Here is a 19,184-nt window from a genome sequence, read left to right as displayed (position 1 = left end):
GACCCACGGAGACAAGTCTCTGTCCCTCGGCGTTAGGACAGATGTGGAAGTATTCATCCTCCCCCACCCCGCCCCCATTTCCTGGGAAGTGACGCTACCCTGTAAGGGTTTTCACAGAAAGGGCTCTATTTGCAGGTTGATGGCACACCTCAGTACCTGAAAATGTTGGAGGTTATAGCTGCTTTTGGAGGACACTGTCTTAAAATTAATCTCCCAGTTCCCCAAGGGGAGTGGAGTAAGAAGGAAAGGTGCAGAGGCAGGTGGGAAGGGTACAAATAGGACTGTGGCGTGGGTCAGGGTAGGGGACACTCGGCCTTAGAGGCTCAGCATCTTGGTCAGGGAGACAGCTGGGATCCAGAGAGAAAAGCTGAAACCGTCCTTGGACACTCCACGCCTCAGTTCTACTGTGGAGGCCTAACAGCACTGACCTCATAGGATTGAAGGAGCTGAAGTCACAGATAGGTGAGCACAGCACCTGTCACACAGAAGGAGCTCAGGTGTCAGACCTCGTTCCTCTTCCACTCCCTGGCCAAACTTCAAGCCTGGGCCATAAAACTATTCTGAAACCTTCCAGTGTACGTCTCGCCTGTGGTCTTCTGAAGCCCTCCAGGGTTGTCCTCCTGGTGGCTTCCACACACTCTGCTCAACCTTCCTCACCCTCCAGCTCTTCCTCAGTTTGATTCATCATTTGCCTGTCATAACCCCATCTCCTCCAGGAAGTCTCCCAGGCGTGTGAGCCTATCCCTAGCCCTCTGATGAGCTGTGAGCAGCTGGCATTTGCAATGCCTACTCCGGGGCACTTGCCCCTCTGGCCGTGCTCTCCACTTCTGTCACCGGGCACACAGCTGAGCTCAACCTACTGCAGGCTGCGGGGTTCCTTCACGGCAGCCACAACACAGACACACAACCCCTCTGGAGGTCACTGTGTGGCCCCCCATCACACCTGCAGCCAGACCGGGGCCACTTCCTTTTGGCTTTCGCTCTCCAGCTCATTCCCCCAAAGGCACAGGCCCTTCCCTTTCCTTGGCTGACACTGCCTCACCGCCCCTACGCCCCAGCCCCCCCAGGTCCCCCAGGCCTGAGCATAAACGTTTCTGACTCGGGGAGGCCTTTCCTCCCCTGCCGTAGGGGAGCCTTACTGGTGAGCTGCCTTGCTGTCCTCTGCCTTTGCTGCTGAGCTGCAGGGAGGTCACAGTCAGGCAGGAGCCACAGTGGGAGGGTGCTGGCCAACGTCCACCTAAGCAATGGCTCGAAAAGCTCCTGAGAGAGCTAAGTGAGCAGTGCATTCGGCTCTGCTGCCCTTCAGTCCAAGCCTCCCAACCCCCAGGCCATCACTCTTGGGACAGACCCAGGCCCTTGGGCACGGGACGGAGACATCTCTGGGCCCCCTGCACATGCCGTGCATCTCTGACTCCTGTCACCCAGGAGCCCGAGAACCACTATCCCTCCCTGACCCTGGAGCGCTTAGCACGAACTTCATCTCAAAATGCAAGTAAACTCAGTGTTGCTTTAGAAGTAAAAATACCAGTGATACTGGAGAGCACGATATATTTGTCATAAGTTAGGTCACATTCTTCCGGGAGGGAAGACAAGGAGGGGAAGCACTCAGGTGGCCCTGAGGGCACAGCCAGGTGGCCCAGAGCAGGGTCACAGGTAAGGCTGGTCTTGGGACAGCTCCCACCTCTGCATGGGAGGAGCTGGTGTCACTGCCTTCTTCTCAGTGGTCGCCACAGCTGAGCTGAAAAAGGAACAAAATCTTACCATTTGCAACAACATGGATGGACCCAGAGGGTATCATGTCCAGCGCGGTTAAGTCAGACAAAGACAAACACTGTATGATCTCGCTTATATGTGGAATCTAAAACAAGCACACACAAAACCCAACAAGTTTACAGATACAGAGAAGAGACTAGTGGTTACCCAGGGTGGAGGGTGGTAGGTGGACATAGGGGGTTAAAAGGTACCAACTTATATTTGTAAAGTCAGTCCTGAGGGTGGAATGTGCAGCACGGTGACCATAGTTAATAACACTGAATCATATATTTGAAAGTTGCTAAGAGAGTAGATATTAAAAGTTCTCATCACAAAAAAGTATTTTAACTATGTGAAGTAATAAGCAGTAAATAGACTTCTTGTGGTGATCACTTTGCAACAGAGATATTGAATCATTATGTTGTGCGCCTGAAACTAATGTAGTATGTCAGTTATACCTCAATTTTTTAAAGAAAGACTACAAAATTACAAAACAGCAATGCCTGGGATTCTCCCACAGCTCTTGAAGGGACCTTGGAGCTTCCCAGGACTTGCAGGAAGCCCGCCCTGGGCGGAGGTCCTAACCTTCCTCTGAGCTCGGTGGGGATTAAACGAGTCTGCAGGTGAAAGCCTCCAGCTGCACAGTTCCCAGCGCAGCTGATGCTCAATAAATGGGACCCTGAAAAGCAGGAGCGAGAGAGGGCTGGCAGCAGGAGGCGCATGCGGCGTCCTCACCTCTCTGCTGGCTTGCCTGACGCCAGCGCCTTCGATGAGGACATGACAACCGAGGGTGGCGCGGATTCCCGCCGGCCGTCACGAGTGCAGTAGTAATTGCTGGAGAGCTTGTGGCTGGGGCCCACAGGGAGTGTGGGAGGAGGCTGAGTCCTGAGGAAAAGGACATGGGCATTAAAGCAAAAGCCGTAAGCGTTCTCACTGCCTGGCTGAGCAGGGCCGCTCACCTCAGTCATCAGGACAGGCCGCAGGCCAGGAGTATCCCTTGGTACGTGCCCTGTCATGGAGGGACATGCACAGAGAGGGGCCAGAGCCTAGGAGCAGGTGGCAGCCCAGGCTTCGGACGTGAAGGTACTAAAAGGTGGGGTCTGGCCCTGCCCCACTGCAGGTCCCTACCTGCCGCAAATGTGGTGGGTAGGGAAGGACAACTTTTTTGACACCCACAGAGGGGGCAGGCCCAGATTGAACCCCTGGGCCTCTTCCCGCCCCACCATGACCCAGAGCTTGGCGGACGGCCTCACTTCCACCTGCAGGTGCTCGGGAAATGAAGAGGACATAGCTACGGTGAGGGACTCCTCCCCAAAGGCCAGGCTACAGAACTCCCGGGTTTCTTGCTATCTCAGCAGCTCTCTGGAGAACCCCACTGGGCTCAAGGCTTGTTACTCAAAGAGCACCACCTCGTACCCCAAGCCTCGCAGGCCCCTGTACTCCCTGCCACGTCATGGTGGCTGCAGCCAAAAGAAGGGGGTGAACAGAGCTCTGTCCTGACTTAGGCTAAACCCTGGGTGAATACAGGAAGAAACTGGAAGCCTGTAAAGAAACCCTAACATCAAGACAAGATGAGCTTTCCTGGAAAACACAATAGAGAGGGAGGGCTGAAAGGAAGAAAAATCTTACAAAGATTGGGTTTTTGCTCAACCATGTTTTTAAATCAACTTTCTGTCTGATAATAATTTTGTCAGAATTTAAGTTTTTCTTACACAAGTGAAAATCACTGTATACTTTTTAAAAAGAACCCTGGCTAGTGTGGCTCAGTGGATTGAGTGCCAGCCTGTGAACCAGAGGGTTGCCAGTTCATTTCCCAGTCAGGGCACATGCCTGGGTTGCCATCCAAGTGCCCAGTAGGGGGCGCTCAAGAGGCAGCTACACATTGATCTTTCCCTGTTTCTCCCTTCCTTCCCCTCTGTAAAACTGAATAAATAAAATCTTTAAAAAAAATAAAGCAAAATCAAAAACAAACAGATAAAAATAAACTTAAAAAATTTTACAACTGGCCCTGGCTGGTGTGGCTCAGTGGACTGAGTGCCAGTCTGCGAACCAAAGGGTCACCAGTTCGATTCCCAGTGCAGGGCACATGCCTGGATTGCAGGCCAGGTCCCTGGTGGGGGACACGTGAGGTGCAACCACACATTTATGTTTCTCTCCCTCTCTTCCCTCCCTTCCTCTCTCTAAAAATAAATAAAATCTTAAAAAAAAAAAATTCTACAACTTGCTTAACCCCTGAAGTGCAGAGATGATGACTCTAGGAACAGCCACAGCCTTTGGCAAGAAGCACAAAAAAGGTACAAAGAACCAGGGCTGAGCTTCGTACAGTCCGGTATGGTAACCAATGAGGTTTGTCAGAGGAGAATTTGTTCCTAATTTGGAAAACAACAACAACAAAGAAACAAAACCCAGAGGCCAACAGAAAGGCCCAAATAATCACTAGGGGGCGCCATTATCCTAAAGAAGCTGAAAATTCTACAATACTGTTTCCTCAATGGGCTCAAAACCTGGATAGAAAAGCAATTCATAACTTTTGATACTGGGAATTAGTTACATCACGTAGGCATTCACATAAATTTGGTTACTTTAATGCTATTTTTCTTCCTTTCCTGTCAACCCTCCAAGGGGCCTTACCTTTGCCTGCCACTGACTTCACATGTACTATCCCCGTTTCCTCCAAGCATGGGCCTCCTTCCTACTTCTGGCTGTGCCTGGCCTCACAGCTTTGTGTCTCCTGCTTCCTCTGCCCAGAATGCCTTTTCAATAATTATCCTTTGGCTCCTTTTCATCATCCAGGTGAATCAAAATGTCGATCCCTTAAGAGACTTTTTCTGACCACAAGACCCGAGGTAACCACCCTCCACATTACTGTCATTCACTTTGTCTTTGGAGCATTCCAGAACAATGTCTTTTGCCTGTTGCGTTTAATTCCTTACTATGTTTCTCTCTCCAAAGATATGAAGGAATGCGGTCAAGAACTTTTCTTGCCTGCACTGGTATTCCCAAGGCTGAGGACTGACAAGGGCTTGTAAATATCAAGCACTTTGGGACATAAATGAGTTTGAAATCAAGACACTCCAGGATTCAAGTCCCAGCTGTCACTTTCTAGCTTGAGTGGCTTTAAGCAAATAATTTAGTCTCCACGCCTCAATTTTTTTTTCCATCTATAGCTTGGAAATGATACACTAACTGGCAAAGCCGCACTGAGGACTGTAAATCACAATGAGGTTTCCCAAACAGAACTCACACCCAGTCTGTCTGTTTCCAAGAGCCGTCTACATCAGAGTCCAAAAAGATTAAAGGCAAACCTGCCTGCACAGCCTGCCAGGAAGCTGGAGGCAGGATTTTGGCCCAGGTTTCAGGGGTCTAAAGGAACACGGGTTTTGTTTTTGGTGGAGGTAGGGCAGGACGGGGCGAGGGTTTGAGCAGCGAGCGGGGCCTGCTCACCGCTTGGCGATCTCCTGGTAACGCAGCTGCAGCTTCGCCTGCAAGTCTCGCTGTGGGAGGAGGAGGAGAGGAAGGTCAGCCAGCAGGGAACCCCAGGAGAGGAGAGGGACGGCCCAGGTACAGATGAACGAAGGGAAGGAGACGGACGGGCAGTTAAAGACATGGATATGTTCCCTGGCCAGGCTAAGACCCCAGGCTATTAAGGTCCGGAACTAGGGAGATGCCAGCTCTAATGCCAGGTTTCCGGCCAAGGGCTGGGGATGGAGGTGGGTGGGACCCTCGCTGAAGAGGTCAAGAGTTGGGGGTTCCAGGCTGAGCGAGGGGGACTGGCCAAGAGGGATCTCGGTGTTAAGGCCCTCAGACCCCGGGTGCAGGAGGTAGTAAAGGAGCGGGCCCCTGGTGCACGGAGTTCCCAGCCCCACAACGCGGCCCTTCCCGCCCCGCGCACCCCAGAGGCCCAGTTCCGCAGTCCCTGGATGAACCGAGTAGCGGACGCCATCTTCCGCCTGTGCTGAAGGGCGCCGATAACGTCACTACCGCGAGGGCTTGCTGGGAAGTGCCTGCACGGTCTCGCGAGAACAGGAAGGGCGGGGCTAGGGCGTCGTATAAAGGGGCTCCTCAAAACACGTGACTCCTCTCCGCCGAACCGCCGCCGCCATCATGGACACGAGTCGTGTGCAACCTATCAAGCTAGCTAGGGTGAGGCGGGATCTCGGTTTTGAGGGCCAGAGTGACGGGGCAGGGGGAACCGGGCAGGCCAGGTCTGACTCCAGCTTCTTTCCTCCAGGTCACCAAGGTGCTGGGCAGGACCGGCTCCCAGGGACAGTGCACGCAGGTGAGCTGGTGGGGGGCCCCGGGTCTGAACCCGGCCAGTTGGAATCTTAGAACGGATGTCCCGTTTATCCCAGGGTTCCTGGGGATTCCGAACCCTCACCCAAGGCCCTGCCAGCCGGGTCTGAGTTTGGATGACCCTCCTTTTCTTGGTTCACACGGTTCCAACGACCACTGTGTACCTCCATGCCTGGCCGAGTCTGCTCCCGTCCCCACCGGGCCCAGAGCTGCAGTTTTTCCCCCTGATGACTGTCTCCGGCGCTCGAGAGCTTTGTCTGCCGTGTCTCCGCCGTTTTCATCTTTTTTTTCTCGGCCCAGTCCTACCTGCCAGCCAGCCTCAGGCTCCTTTTTAAGTATCCCTGGGCAGGCCCCTGTACGCCCTCTAAATCCACATCTCCTGCCCACCCCGTGGTTGTTCGTGGCCGCCTCACACTGCCTTCCGCCCCCCCTTAATGGGCCTCGCAGGTGCGCGTGGAATTCATGGACGACACGAGCCGCTCCATCATCCGCAACGTGAAAGGCCCCGTGCGCGAGGGCGACGTGCTCACCCTGTTGGAGTCCGAGCGAGAGGCTCGGAGACTGCGCTGAGTTGGTGTCCGGTGAGTCAGTACTGGAATGTGGGAACCGAGAGCCGGCCTCTTACCTGGCGGTAGGGAGGCTTTGCCAAGCCCACGGTTAAGGGGGCTCTTGGGAGTGGGGTCGGGAGGTAGAAGCCGGCTGCTGAAATTGGCAAAGCGGGAGAGGGAGTTTGCCTGTTGCTGGGAGGCCTGTCAGCATGTCCTGCTTGGGTCTGTTTACAGGGTCCTGGATGTCTAGGTGGACCACATGGCCCCTGGGGATGACGTTCGACTGTTAATAAAGCGTTTGTATTGTATGTAAAGCAGGGTTTTGTCTGGGTTGTGTCTAAACCTATGAAACTCTCCAGTGCAGCACCCAGGGGTCACTGGTCCTTTTGCATTCTGGAAAACTTGGCGGGGGGGGGGGGGGGGGGCTTGCCCAACAAGGCATTTTCTTTATGAGGAGAGGGAACCGTGTGTGTATGTGTTCCTAAAACAAGATACAGGTTTAGTTAACATTTTATTAGGGAAGAAGGGTGGGCCAGGTCTGCATGGGTGGGCAGCAGACCCTGGCCCCTTCTTCACCCCTCCCTATCCAGGTCCACTGTGCCGGGCCACTCACTGAGTCGGGGGGTCTTCTCCACCGTCCGTGCTTCCTCTTACACCAGGCATGGCCGTGGGGGAGTCGGGGGGTGACTGGTGAGAAGAGGTGGGAGAGTCTCGTCACAGCCCTTGTGGGCAGAATGTTGTGGGTTTCTGCTCCCTCAGACTCAAGGATGCTTGATGTAGTGGAGGACTTGTTTCTCTCTCCGCTGTGGTCGTTTCTAAAGAACTCTACCCTTCGCACTGGAGCCAGGCTGCCTGGGTTTAATTATGTGGATGTGAAGAACAGCCTGGCACTTGCCTTTTGAGTGCAAGTCTCTATCTCTTGGGGACAAACGTGAGTGTTCCCTTCCCTGCCTGCTGCCAGCAGACTCATTCAGTCTTCAGTTCTGGAGCTACCTGTGCAGGAGGCCCGCGTCCCCTCCCAACAACAGGCCTAGCGCCCAAGAGTTGCTAATTCCTTGGCTATGAGTCTCCTTGGGGGCAGTAACAGGAGTTCACTGACGGAGAAGCTCCGACATCTCTCCTCTGATCATGGGACTTTCCCTCTGCAGGCCTTAGGCTCATGGTCTATAAAGTGGAGGAGTGTCCCAGCCATGTAGAGGAGATTCAGACCTGGTTCCCACCCCATTGCTGCCCTGGGGGTGCAGAGAGGGAGACCTCCCTAGAGCACACGTGGTGGCCCCCTCCGACGTGCAGCTGTCGTTCCATGGCTTGGAGCAGGAACTGCACTTACCGGGGGACCAGGCTGGCCCGGGCTCAGATGAGCGTGCAGCAGAGCAGCCACCTCATCCTGTTCAGCCTCCAGAGCCATGGCCAGGGCACTGGTGCCCTCCTGAAGGATCATAGGGACAGTTAGGTCCCTGAACTGAGGCGTGGGTATCCTGCCGCCCCCACCGGCCCTACAGTGGCTCACGTTATCCAGGAGAGCGGGGTCGCAGCCTGGCTGTGCCAGCAGCAACCGGACGGTTTCCAGGTGTCCGTACTCACTGGCACACATCAGCGCCGTGGCCCCGTCCACATCTTGCATGTTGACGTCTGCCCCACATGCCAGCAGGGCTGCCACCATGTCCTGTTGGCCGTGGCTGATGGCCAGCATGAGGGCTGTCTGCCCTGTCTGAGGGGTGAAGAAAAGGACAGGGCTGGGTGGGCTCTAGGGGGAGGGAGGTCAAAGATGGTTGGCTCCTGAAGTGGAAGTGACCTCTGGGCTTGGAGCCAGGGAGAGTGTCCACGCACCTGGCTGGCCTTGGCATTGACATCGCCCATGCGGAAGAGTCTCTGGACCACAGCCATCTCCTCTTGCCCCACGGAGGTGAGTGCGGCCAACATGAGGGCCGAGTAGCCTGCTCGATTCTGGCAGTCAACCTTGCAGACCCCTGGGAGAAAGGGGGATCAGTCAACTGAGAAGAGCCCACACTCCTTGCCCAACCTGGTCCACTCACCTCTCCCCCAGTGTCAGGCTCATGTAATGGGTGGTCACCAAGGGTCATGAATTGACTGTCCCCTTTGTCTACGCCGTGCTCCTACGAAGAGCACCGTAGCTCCTCCCTTCCCTCACCTACAGGGTTCTGCCCAAATTTCACCTTAGTGGAGCCGTCTCTCCACTCCCTACTTCAAACTGGTTTGGGAACTTTGTTGTGTTTGTTGTATCCCCCAGTAACTAGAACAATACCTGGCACATAGTAGTTGCCCAGTAAGGAATATTTTCATGGCAACTACCTACCAAGGCACCACCATCGTCCTCCCAGAGAGCTGTGCCAACTGATCCACCTTGGTTTAAAACCCTTCTGTGATCCTGTTGCTCCTGGGTTCCTGGCCATTGACCCCCCCCCGCCCCATGACCTCTGGGCCTGTTACTTAACTGTCCCTCAGCGACCCTCCCCTGCCTCCAGCCTGTTACAGATTAAATGTTCCCCAAAATATGTTGCAGTCCTACCCCCCACCCATATGGTAGATGCAACCTTATTTGGGAGTAGTGTGCAGTTAAAATGAGACTGTTACCGTAGACCCTAACCCCCTGTGGTGTCCAAGGAGCTAGGAGGGTCTTGTAAAGTCAGAGGGGGGTGGGGGATGGGAGACAGCAAGTTGATACCTTGCAGAGGTAGGAGTTCAGAAGTGGGGTTCTGGGAAGAGGTTAGGGAAGCGGCATAGTTACTGGTGGCATCAAGAGTTTTTAGGTGACCCTCAGGTATAAGGCTGATGTAGATGTCAAGGGAGAGGAGCCAGGAGGTTGGAGGGGTGAGAGAAAACAGCCCCTATGTGAGCGGTGCATTGAGGGTTTGGGTCCTCGGGAGGGAGGACCAGGTTGACAACAAGCGAGTAGGGGCATAGGGGATACTGGTGGTGACTCAACCAAAAGGCCCAGAGCAGGGTCTGGGGAGGTGGCCGAATGGGGTTCAGTATAGGAAGTAAGAGTCCAATGAGCCCTGGGCCTCTCTGAATGACTGACTGCCATGCCTGCCTTGCCATCTGCCATGGCCACCATCCACTTAAGGCAAGGGATGCCCAGGAAAGACCTCAAATTCAGGCATCGTCTCCTCCCAAGCCTCAGCTCCCTCATGAGTCAAGACTTGCGGGGACGGGAAGAATCTGTGTTTAGGGATGGGGGAGAGAACAGGGGAGTTGTCTCAGCTGCAGTGAGACGGCCTCCCAAGGGTGGGCCCAGAGTTTACTGGACCTGAGAGAGGGCACTCAGAAGGGCTCTTGGTGGGCAGTCGGCTTGTCCTCTGTCCATTGTCCCCTCTGCTGAGTCCCATTGGGAAAGCAGCTGTATGTGGATGGCCCACTCCAGTACTGTAGCTGGTACCCAGCAGGCGGTCAGTACTTGCCTGTGGGCTCAGCAACACCTGGAGCCGTCTAGCTCTACTCCAGAGGCTGAGGACAGGAATGTGTGAGCTGGAACGGGTGGAGGGCGAGGCACAGTGCCAGCCCAGGAAGCCAGCCCAGGCCAGGGAGTACTTCCCTCAAGGCCAGGGAGGTAGGTGGGTGGGCGGGTATTGGGGCTGAGGTTGAGGGACAGGAGTGACCACTGCGTGGCCACCTGCATGCCTGACACTGCTCTACCCGTGTTGCGCAGCTCCCGGGGGAGGAAGGTGCTGCTCCCCATTTCACAGCTGAGGAAGCCGAAGACTGGTGAGATTAAATAATTACCCTAAGTATCAGTCCACATAATTGGAAAGCCTGGAATTCCCTCCCCCAGGAAAGTGTGAAGGGTCAAGAGCCCAGAGCTTGGAGAAGAGACTCCATGCTGGATCCTGAAGCCTCCAGTGAAGGGCCGATGCCGCCATCTGCTTGGCCAGCCCCGCTCTGCAGGCTTCTCCAGGTTTTCCCGGCTGACCTGGCCCGGCCCTCCTTTCCGTGCCCCCCCCCCCCGCCATCGCCTGGTACCCTGCCCACCCCTCCTGCCTGCTGACCAGTATCCAGCAGCAAGCTGGAAATGGCCAGGTTCCCATGGGAAACGCTGTAGTGCAGGGCTGTGTTCCCGTTCCCGTCAGCCAGGTTCACCACGTGCGCCAGCAGCTCTGGTCCCAGGCGCGCCAGGGCGCCCAGCACCTGGGCTACGGACTCCGCCTGCGAACGTCGCTGGCTGGACACTCGAAACCACTCCATGGCCACCAGGCGTGCCGCGCCCTGCCGGGACAGGGAGAGGCATCAGCGATGGTCCCCGCGGGGGGCGGGGGGGTCACTGCTTGTCATGGGGCCGCACCCCTTTGGAGGAGGGAGGACAGTGTGGGTCCCAGGCCCACAGGAACAGGACTCTGGGAAGTGCATGTGGGAAAACCTGGAGGAAGGCGGGGAGGCGCTTGTCTTTGAGGAGTCTGGGAGCGAGCTTGGGACTTCAATCAGTGCTTGGGGGCGACCCTTTTAGGGAACCAGGATCAGAGCTGCCCTTTTCTCACCATCCCAAACAACAATTTATCTAATATGTAATAAAGTTTCTGCTTCTCTTACCCACCCCCCACCCCCCAAAAAATGAGCGCTCCCCTGGGGGGAGATCCCGCTGGAGAGCCTGGGATTGGTGGAGGTCCCTGGCGGCAGGGGACGGAACTCGGGACCCTTCCCCAACTCGAGGCAACGGAGGCGCTTCCCTGAGGACGTCAGGGGAAGTCCCTGGCGGGCCCACGACTTCGTCTGTGAAGGGCTGTCCTCGCACTCACGCCATCGCGGGCGACTCCACGGGCCTGGCTCAGCTGTCGCTGCAGCGCAAGGCATGCCTCCTTCAACCGCGGGCTCAGTTCACACCTACCCAGGAAGTGGGGAGAGACTCAGGAGTGGTGGGGGCGGGGGCTCGCGGAAATTGGAAAGAGAACAACCGCTCCTACTCTGGTGTCCCTGGTGCTGCTCACCTCCCCTGCGCACCCGGCTGAGACTCTGCCTCCGAGTCCAGCTCAGGGTCCCGAGCGACCGCACTGCTGGGAGGGCCGGGGATGCCGGAGTCGGATCCCTGGCTGCTGTCATCCCCGGAGCCAAAGGAGTTTCTCTTCGGGGGCTCATCAGCGCCATCCTCGCTGTCACTGTCTTCCTCGCTGGATGAGCTCTCATACCTGGGGGCGGGGCAGGTTGGGAGGGGTCTGCTGAGCCTCCCCTATGGGCTCGTTCTGGAGCCCTGTGAGGCGGAGTGGCTGTCCCTATTTCCCAGATGAGGAAACTGAGGCTTGCCGAGACCGTGCTGCGAGCGAGGGCCAGAGCTGGGATTCAAACCCCAGTCCATGTTCCCTCGGATGCTGCCATGGGAGGGGGAAATGCTCACTCTCCGTTGGGGACCCCAACAAACTGCAGGCTTTTGGGTCCAGGGCTGGGTTGGGCGCCAGGGGTACCGTCTCTCTTCTTCATGATGGATTTGAGGGTGCCTGCCAGGGATCAGATTAAGACGCTGAGTTCGAGTCCGATGGCCAGAAAGCCAGGCCTCCGAGAGCGGTCTGTACTCACCGGTGGGCGCCATGGTCCTGTCCCCGTCCGTGAGTACGGGCGGGTTCTGCATCAGAGAAGGAGCCTCTATGGGAGGCTCGGTCTGCGTGGCCGTCTCAACACAACCCCATGGGGTCTGGGTGGCAGCTTCCCGCGGCTGAGACCCGGCCGCTGCTGCCTCCTCCGCAGCCTCGCGGGCCTCCTGCAGCTCTCGCAGCCGGCTCCGCAGAAGCTCGCTCACCCCGCACTGGTGCTCCAGGCTGGTGCGCAGCAGCTCCAGCTCGCGCTCGGCGGCCTCGGGCAGCCCCAGCAACGCCTCGGTCACCCACGAGTCCGCCTCAAGGGTCTCAGGGGCTGCCTCCACGCTGGCCTCCCGGGTCTCCGGCACTGCCTGGGCTCCCGCGTCTTGGGTCCCCAGCACGGCCTGGGTTCCAGGATCTTGCGTCTGGGGCGCCCTATCGGGGCTCCCCGCCGCCCCGTCGAGGGCCTGGAGTGCGTCCTCGCTGCACCTCGGAGCTTTCCCGTCGGGGCCGTCCACCCGGGGGCTCGCCCTGGCGCGAAAGCCGCGCTCGGAGGTGGCCAGGCGTTCGGTGAGGCGGCGCAGCTGTGCGAGCTTGTCCGGGCGCGCCTCGACCTCTACATCGGGCTCCTGCTGCCGGCGCAAAGCCAGCAGCCGCGCCTTCTCCGCTCGCAGCACACGCACCTGCTCCTGCAGCTCGGGCAGCGCGCGTGCCTGGTCCTCGAGCTCGCGCAGACGCCGCAGCGCCACGGCCATCTGCTCACGCACGAGCTGCAGTTGCGCGGGGCCCGGTGAGGCAGGGGCGGGATGGGGGGCGGAGCCCGGGACCGGGCTGCTGCGGCCCGAGCTGCTCGGGCTGCGCTCGCGCGCCTGCGCCTGAGCCTGCGCCAGCTCCAGCCGCCGCCTAGTCTCCAGGAGTGTGTCCTGGACGTGCGGGTTGCGCACAGGTGCGCGAGGCGACAGCGGAGGCGGCAGGAGCCACGAGGGCGCAGCTGGGGAAAGTGAGCCCGACGCTCCCCCGTCATCACTGACCAGGGACTCGGTAGATGTCCAGGCGCCAGGGCTACGCGCGCCCGCAAGGCCGACACGGGGCGCGCGGGGATAGCGTGCCGGCTGGGCTCCCTGCGCGCGACGGGCGACGGGGCCTCGCTCCAGCTCCTCCACGTATTTAAGGAAGTCCAGGTCCAAGTGGAAGCCATAGGGCGTCTCCACCGTGTAGGGTGAGCTCGGGCTGCGGGCGCCCCCAATCGGGCCGGGGCACAGGCGAGGGCCACCCGGGTCTGCGGGTATGACAGGGGCGTGAAGGATGTCAGGCCGGGGGCCCCGGAAGGACTGGACAAACGGAGCGCGTCCCCCACCCCATCACGACACTCCAGCAGGGCTGCACTGCACCAAACTCTGCACACCTGCCATTGTATACCTGAAGCTCAAATGCCTGTGTGCACCCAAATAGTCATGCAAACACGCACTTATTGAGCTCCTACTATATGCTAAGCACTTTTGTAGGCACTGAGGACACAGCAGCGGACAAGACAAACACCCCTGCCCTCTTGTAGGAGACAGATACAATCATTACAAATGGTGCTTAGGGCAGTAATGAGGCAGAGAATAACTGGAGGGCAGGTTTCCTGCAGAAGGGACTTACAAGTTGATCCCTAAGTGATGAGAGGGAATCACTTGGGGACAGAAGGTTCCTAAAAGAAAACAGCCCATGCAAAGACCCTGGGGTGGAGTGAGCAGAGTGGGCTGGGGTCACGGGTGGAGGGGAGAGTGTCTGGAGCAGAGTGATGGAAGACAGGGAAGAAGAATAGGAGAGGTGAGCTGGGGCCAGACAGAGGGGGCTCCTGGGCCTCCTGAAGAGCGGGGCTATATTCCACATGTGATAGGGCAGCACAGGAGGGTTTTAAACAGGGCCCAGGCGTTACCCAAAGGACAGTTGGAAAGGACTCTCTGGCCACTACGCAAAGGAGGGAACTGCGGGGCAGTGTCCACAGCCCAGCACCAAGTGAGGATCTGTGCACACACACATATTCCATTTTGTACACTCACCAGACATGTTCTGATTCAGGGCAAACTTGGCCATGTTTCCTGGAGTAGTCACCAGACACACCCTGAAAAAGGCCCCAGAGGAGGTGAGGGTGCAGTCAGGCCCTGACCCTCTCACTGTGCCCCTGGGGTCAGCCTGGATTCTGAGTGAACAGACTCAAGAGCTCCCCTCCAACCATCCACCACCGCACAGCACCCTGTCCTCCCTCCTCCCTCTAAAGACCGTGAAACTTCGGAATGGATGGATATGGGGACACCCAGGTGCCAGGTCTCAGCCTGTTGGGCAGGAGGAGACAGGAAGGACATCAAAAGAAGAGAGAAAAGTGACCAAGAAGACAAGAGGAGCTGGGGGTGGGGTGGGGATGGGTGTCACTCCAGACCTGCTGAGATTTCTGTCAATCCCTGGAGAAAATCAGAAATTAATGGTCAAAGGAGTAGATTTTGAACCTTCAGAGGAGGAAGGCGAGAATTAGAAACCCTTCAGGGGCTCATTAAGGACACATCCAGTTAGATTCTTCAGATTAAAGATCAAACAGCCGTGGCTGGGTAGCTCAGTTGTTAGAACATCATCCTGATAACCCAAGGCTGAGGGTTCGATCCCCTACATACAGGGGCACATACAAGAATCAACCAATGAATGTGTAAATAAGTGGAACAACAAATCTATGTTTCTCTCTCTCAAATCAATAAATTAAAAAAAAAACAACAAAAAATACAGAATCACTTGAATTTTTTCCTTAGACAAATGCAAACAAGATGCATATGAATTTTTACCAAGGTCATTTGTGAGAACCTTGTAGGGAAGATGGAGAGTTGTGGGCCAGAGACACTAAGGATGCAAATCAGTGGATACCTGATTTGCGGAATATCTAGTGGAGTGGCACAAAGCTCTGCCCTTGGCCTGTAAGAAGAGCTCACAGTGGACCTACGGCACCCAAGTTATCAGAGATGAAAGCTATACCTGGGGCTGGAGAGAGAGTAACTTTCTGGGTGATGTGATGGAGGCTCTAAGAAACTGAGGGAGATTGGGACACATCTAATAATGTGATATTTAACAAGGACAAGTATTGAGTCCAGAACTTTGACTCAGCACAGGATGAGAAAGATGGGGCTTTGAAGCACCCACAGTAAAAACCTTCAGGGAAGGGCAGGCTGCCTGTATCAAGTGCCTACTGTATGCCCTGCTTGATTAAATGTAACCCCATGCAATCCTGCAAGGTAGATATTATTCACATTTTCCAGATGGGGATACTGAGGCACAGAGCAATTAAGTCAACTGCCTGCGGGAAACACCCTCAGATTGGGCTCAGCTCATCTTCCAGGGGCCCTTGCCTACCAGACCCAGTGTGTACGCTCCCTAACCCACTGCTCCTCTGGGCTAAACTAACCAGCTAGCAGCCTTCCCGGTCACCCCTTCTGGCCTCTTGTCCTCCCGATGACCACCTGTGTGCCCGATACCCACCCGCCCGTCTGCCCACCTGATTCACCACTGTTGGGGGGATGCTTCCACTTCCCACTTTTGTCCAGCCTGGATCCCTGACCTCCCCCACCCACTCCAGGCCAAGCAGAGCCCCTTCCAGGCCCGAGGCAGCTGTTTCCTGTCCCTTTACACCGGCTGCCAGGGGCGGGCCAGCAGGGCAGCTGGTCATCGCAGAGAACACCCAGTGCCTCTCAGGACTTGTTTTTAGGAAACTGACAGAGAAGAGCTGGGCCGTGGGAAAGGCCTGCGTGGAGGGTTGGAAGGTCTGGGCCTGCCTCAGTTGGGGTCAGTCCCCCTGCCCCCCGGTGTGCTGGGGACACCAAAATCCAAGGTGTGCAGGAACTCAAAGAACAGCTGTGGGCCATTCTTAGGACCCAAACCAGCTGCAGCAAATGGACTCACTGGCTGGGCTGAGAAATGAATGGGTGCTCCAAGAACAGTGAATAATAATAAAAACACTTTTTCTATTTTCTTTGGAGCAGCATTAATTCTAGGCAATCTGTGGGTATTATTATTATCATATTATTTTTAATCCCAGTTGAATCCTCCACCCAGGTGTTCTTACTGTCATTCTCTTTTCCTCCATTATACAGATGGAGAAAGAGATGAAGACAGATTAAATAATCTGCCCAAGGTCCTATGCAGGCAAAGGCAGGATTTGAACCCAGGCAGCTTTGCCACTGTTTCTGCATTGGCCAAGCCACTTTACAGCCTTCTGGAAGGAGCCCTCCTCCTCCCGGACCTGTCCTCCGGCCTGCACTCCGGCCTGTCCCCGCGTGTGTCCCCGGTGGCGAGGAGCGGGCTCACGCCCCGGTGGCTCCAGGGCTGCGGTCTCACCCGAGGTGGGGCGTGGGGGCGCGCAGTTGCCCTCGTCTCTCCTCCGCTCCCTGCCTGAGCTATCACAGCTGGATCCGGATCTTCTGCCTGAGGCCCCCTCATTAGGCCGTCAGAGCCGACGCCAGACGCCCGCACTCCAGCCCCAGGAACTATTTCGGGATTTGGAGCTGTGATCACGAAATACGAGGAGCGCGGGCTCCAGGTCCCGAGGGCGGGGAGGGAGTAGGGGAGGGGACGGGGGCGGGACGTGTTCCCTGCGCGGTGGCACCCCCTGACATTGGGGCAGAACTCTCACACCCCTGAGGTGGGGGTGGAGGCTGAAGATGGTGTGCGGGGCAGGATTCAGGCCAGCACCCACCACCCCTCACCGTCCCCCCAGGACGGCCTGGCAGAGACAGAGCCGTTTCCTACAGGAAACGCCGCCGGGCGGTTCCATCCGCTGTCCATTGTCTGCCGGCCGGGTGGCCGTCCGTCCCTCCCCCAACACCGTTTCCGTATCACCCCACACACCCAGGTCCAGCGCAAGGGGCACGACCCGGGTCCCCAAGCTATCCGGGAGGGACACGCAGGGAGAGGGTCTCGGAGTCGGCTGGGGAACTAGGGGACGAAATAGCCCCCATTTGGCTCCTGAAGGGCAGGAGGGGGGCAATCTCACGAATCCAGAGGCCCCCACTCTGCTCGCTGCCCACCTGGGGCTCTCTGCGTGGGAGGGGTCCCAGCCAGAGGACGTGGCGCCCGCCCCGTCGCAGCGCGCTGAGCCCGCAGAGGGGCTGAAGGCCCAGCGCCCCTCCCGGGGCGTCCCCTGAGCCCCCCATGATCCGTATCGGTGCCCCGCAAGCAGGGGATTTACCTGATACCGGAGCCCCAGCCGCGCCCGCACCCGAGCCCGCCCCTTCGAAGCTCGAGAACGGGTTATCAATGCCTTGACTCTAACTGACGGTCAGTCCAGCCAACCAACGCCCGACGCTCTCTGAACTGTCCAATAATGAGGCGGGATGGGCTGGGCCCGCGTGTGTAAGGCGTGGTTGGGGGCGGGGCCTGGAGTGACGGTTCCTAAGGGCGGATGCGGCCGAGAGCCGCTGCCAAGCGCGGCTCTGCTTAGGGCTCTAAGGACCCTAGATTTTATCCATTGGCGGTTAGAGGGCCATGGGAAGGCTCTGAGCAGCAGAGTCACTGGGGGGGGGGGGGGGATTTGTGTGTTTGGAAGATCGTTTGGGTAGACGCGGGAAGGACTGATGTTCAGGTCCCAGTGTCTGGGTGAGGTCCCAGGACCCTGGGTCTTTCCCACCGCAGGGTCTTTGCATATGCTGTTCCACCTTCCTGAACTGTCTTCCCTGCACATGCTCTCCCACTGGGTCAGTGCCATAAGGACAGGAAACTGATTTATTTTGGTCACTCCTTTATCCAGTACCCCGGCACACATTAGGAGCTCAATACATGTTTCTTGAACTTATTTACAGTTACATTTAACACTGTAACCCATTTGGGATATATTATGATCTAAAATGACTGTACAGGTTGTTTTCTCCCGATTTTTAAAGCATTATTGAGCACCTGGCACTGTGTAGGTCCCTAAGTGGTCACAATCCCTGCCACGCTGGATTTCAAAGCTAAGAAGCAGAGGCAGATTTTCAAGTTAAAGTTTATGGTAATGGGATGACAGATGGAAGCTAGAGTCCATGGTAAGAGAAAAGAGCGATAAATTCCTGCCCTGGAGGATCTGGAGAGTCAGCTGCAGGGGTACTGCTTAAGGAAGGGTGCTCCAAATAGGAGAAAGGGAATGTTCAAAGGAAGAGAAGAAGGAAGCTCCCTATATGGCGGACTTTGACTTGGTCAGCGTGTTGGTGGGAGGGGAGCTGAAGGGACAGGCAGAAAGGCACATCTGAAGTTCTTAGAGTTTGTCTGATCAAATGCAGTCTGTCCAGAGGCAAGTGATTTATTCCAGATTCCTCTATGTTTGTCCCAGTGCTAGTCCACTTTAACTACTGTAGCTTTAGAATGTATTTCAATATATGATACTCCTCTTTTTGTAAAATTTGTCAGCTATTTCTATTGTCTTTTCTTCTTGCAGACAAACTGTATGTAGAAATCTGTCAAGCTTCCCCATGAAAACTCCACTGGAATTTTTTAAATATTCATTCATTCATTCATTTTTAGAGGGAGAGGGAGAAAGAGAGAGAGAGAGAGAAACAGTGATGTGTGAGAGGAATGTGAACAGGTTGCTCTCATTCACACCCCATCCGGGGACCGACCCCAGGCATGTGCCGTGATCAGGAATCGAACTGGCGACCTTTTGCTTTGCAGTATGTTGCCCAACAAACTGAGCCACACCGGTCAGGGTTAAATATTTTTATTGAATAATAGAATGCACACGCAAAGCCAAACTCAAGAAACCACACAAAATAAATGTATAGTTTAAGGAGTACTGAAAGGAGATTCTCAACCAGGGTGATTTTGTCCTTTGGAGGACACATGGCTAAATCTGGAGACGTTTTTGATGGTCCTGATGGAGAAGGGAAAGGGATCTAGCAGGTGAAGGCTAGGGATGCCGCACAGAGCAGCCTCGCATAACAAAGGATTTTCTGGCCTGAATGTCAGTAGTACTGAGTTTGAGAAACCCAGCTAGGAAGTGAACATAATTGCAATATAACACCTGCCCAGGTTAACATGTCACCAGCTACCTTAGAAGGCCCTCCATGAGCCACGT

The 19,184-nt window shown here is 56.2% G+C and overlaps 3 protein-coding genes across 3 annotated transcripts; 1 reads left to right on the top strand and 2 right to left on the bottom strand.

The window, feature by feature from the left end:
• Positions 1–1,512: 1,512 nt before the first annotated feature.
• Positions 1,513–5,737, bottom strand: NDUFA7 (NADH:ubiquinone oxidoreductase subunit A7). The gene is made up of 4 exons (XM_054583355.1): positions 5,645–5,737; positions 5,197–5,246; positions 2,488–2,637; positions 1,513–1,738 (listed from the first exon to the last, which is right to left on the bottom strand). The coding sequence occupies exons 1-4, from the start codon at positions 5,693–5,695 to the stop codon at positions 1,648–1,650; spliced, it is 342 nt and encodes a 113-aa protein (XP_054439330.1). The 5' UTR covers positions 5,696–5,737; the 3' UTR covers positions 1,513–1,647.
• A 58-nt stretch (positions 5,738–5,795) lies between these two features.
• Positions 5,796–6,907, top strand: RPS28 (ribosomal protein S28). Its single transcript, XM_054583329.1, has 4 exons — positions 5,796–5,895; positions 5,984–6,031; positions 6,493–6,626; positions 6,828–6,907. Exons 1-3 carry the CDS (start codon positions 5,857–5,859, stop codon positions 6,613–6,615), a joined length of 210 nt encoding a protein of 69 aa, XP_054439304.1. The 5' UTR covers positions 5,796–5,856; the 3' UTR covers positions 6,616–6,626; positions 6,828–6,907.
• A 225-nt stretch (positions 6,908–7,132) lies between these two features.
• KANK3 (KN motif and ankyrin repeat domains 3) lies at positions 7,133–17,364 on the bottom strand. Its single transcript, XM_054583332.1, has 11 exons — positions 17,328–17,364; positions 14,164–14,225; positions 12,117–13,394; positions 11,938–12,037; positions 11,534–11,731; positions 11,345–11,429; positions 10,601–10,817; positions 8,424–8,563; positions 8,104–8,304; positions 7,924–8,022; positions 7,133–7,280 (listed from the first exon to the last, which is right to left on the bottom strand). The coding sequence occupies exons 2-11, from the start codon at positions 14,195–14,197 to the stop codon at positions 7,203–7,205; spliced, it is 2,430 nt and encodes an 809-aa protein (XP_054439307.1). The 5' UTR covers positions 14,198–14,225; positions 17,328–17,364; the 3' UTR covers positions 7,133–7,202.
• Positions 17,365–19,184: the final 1,820 nt, after the last annotated feature.

This window comes from Pteronotus mesoamericanus, unplaced genomic scaffold (genome assembly GCF_021234165.1).
Source record: "Pteronotus mesoamericanus isolate MK-2021 breed Mesoamerican mustached bat unplaced genomic scaffold, CSHL_Meso_final contig_730, whole genome shotgun sequence".
Taxonomy (NCBI): Eukaryota; Metazoa; Chordata; class Mammalia; order Chiroptera; family Mormoopidae; genus Pteronotus; species Pteronotus mesoamericanus.
The sequence above is the reverse complement of the archived record's forward strand: the minus strand, read 5'-3'. Positions and strand labels throughout refer to the sequence as shown.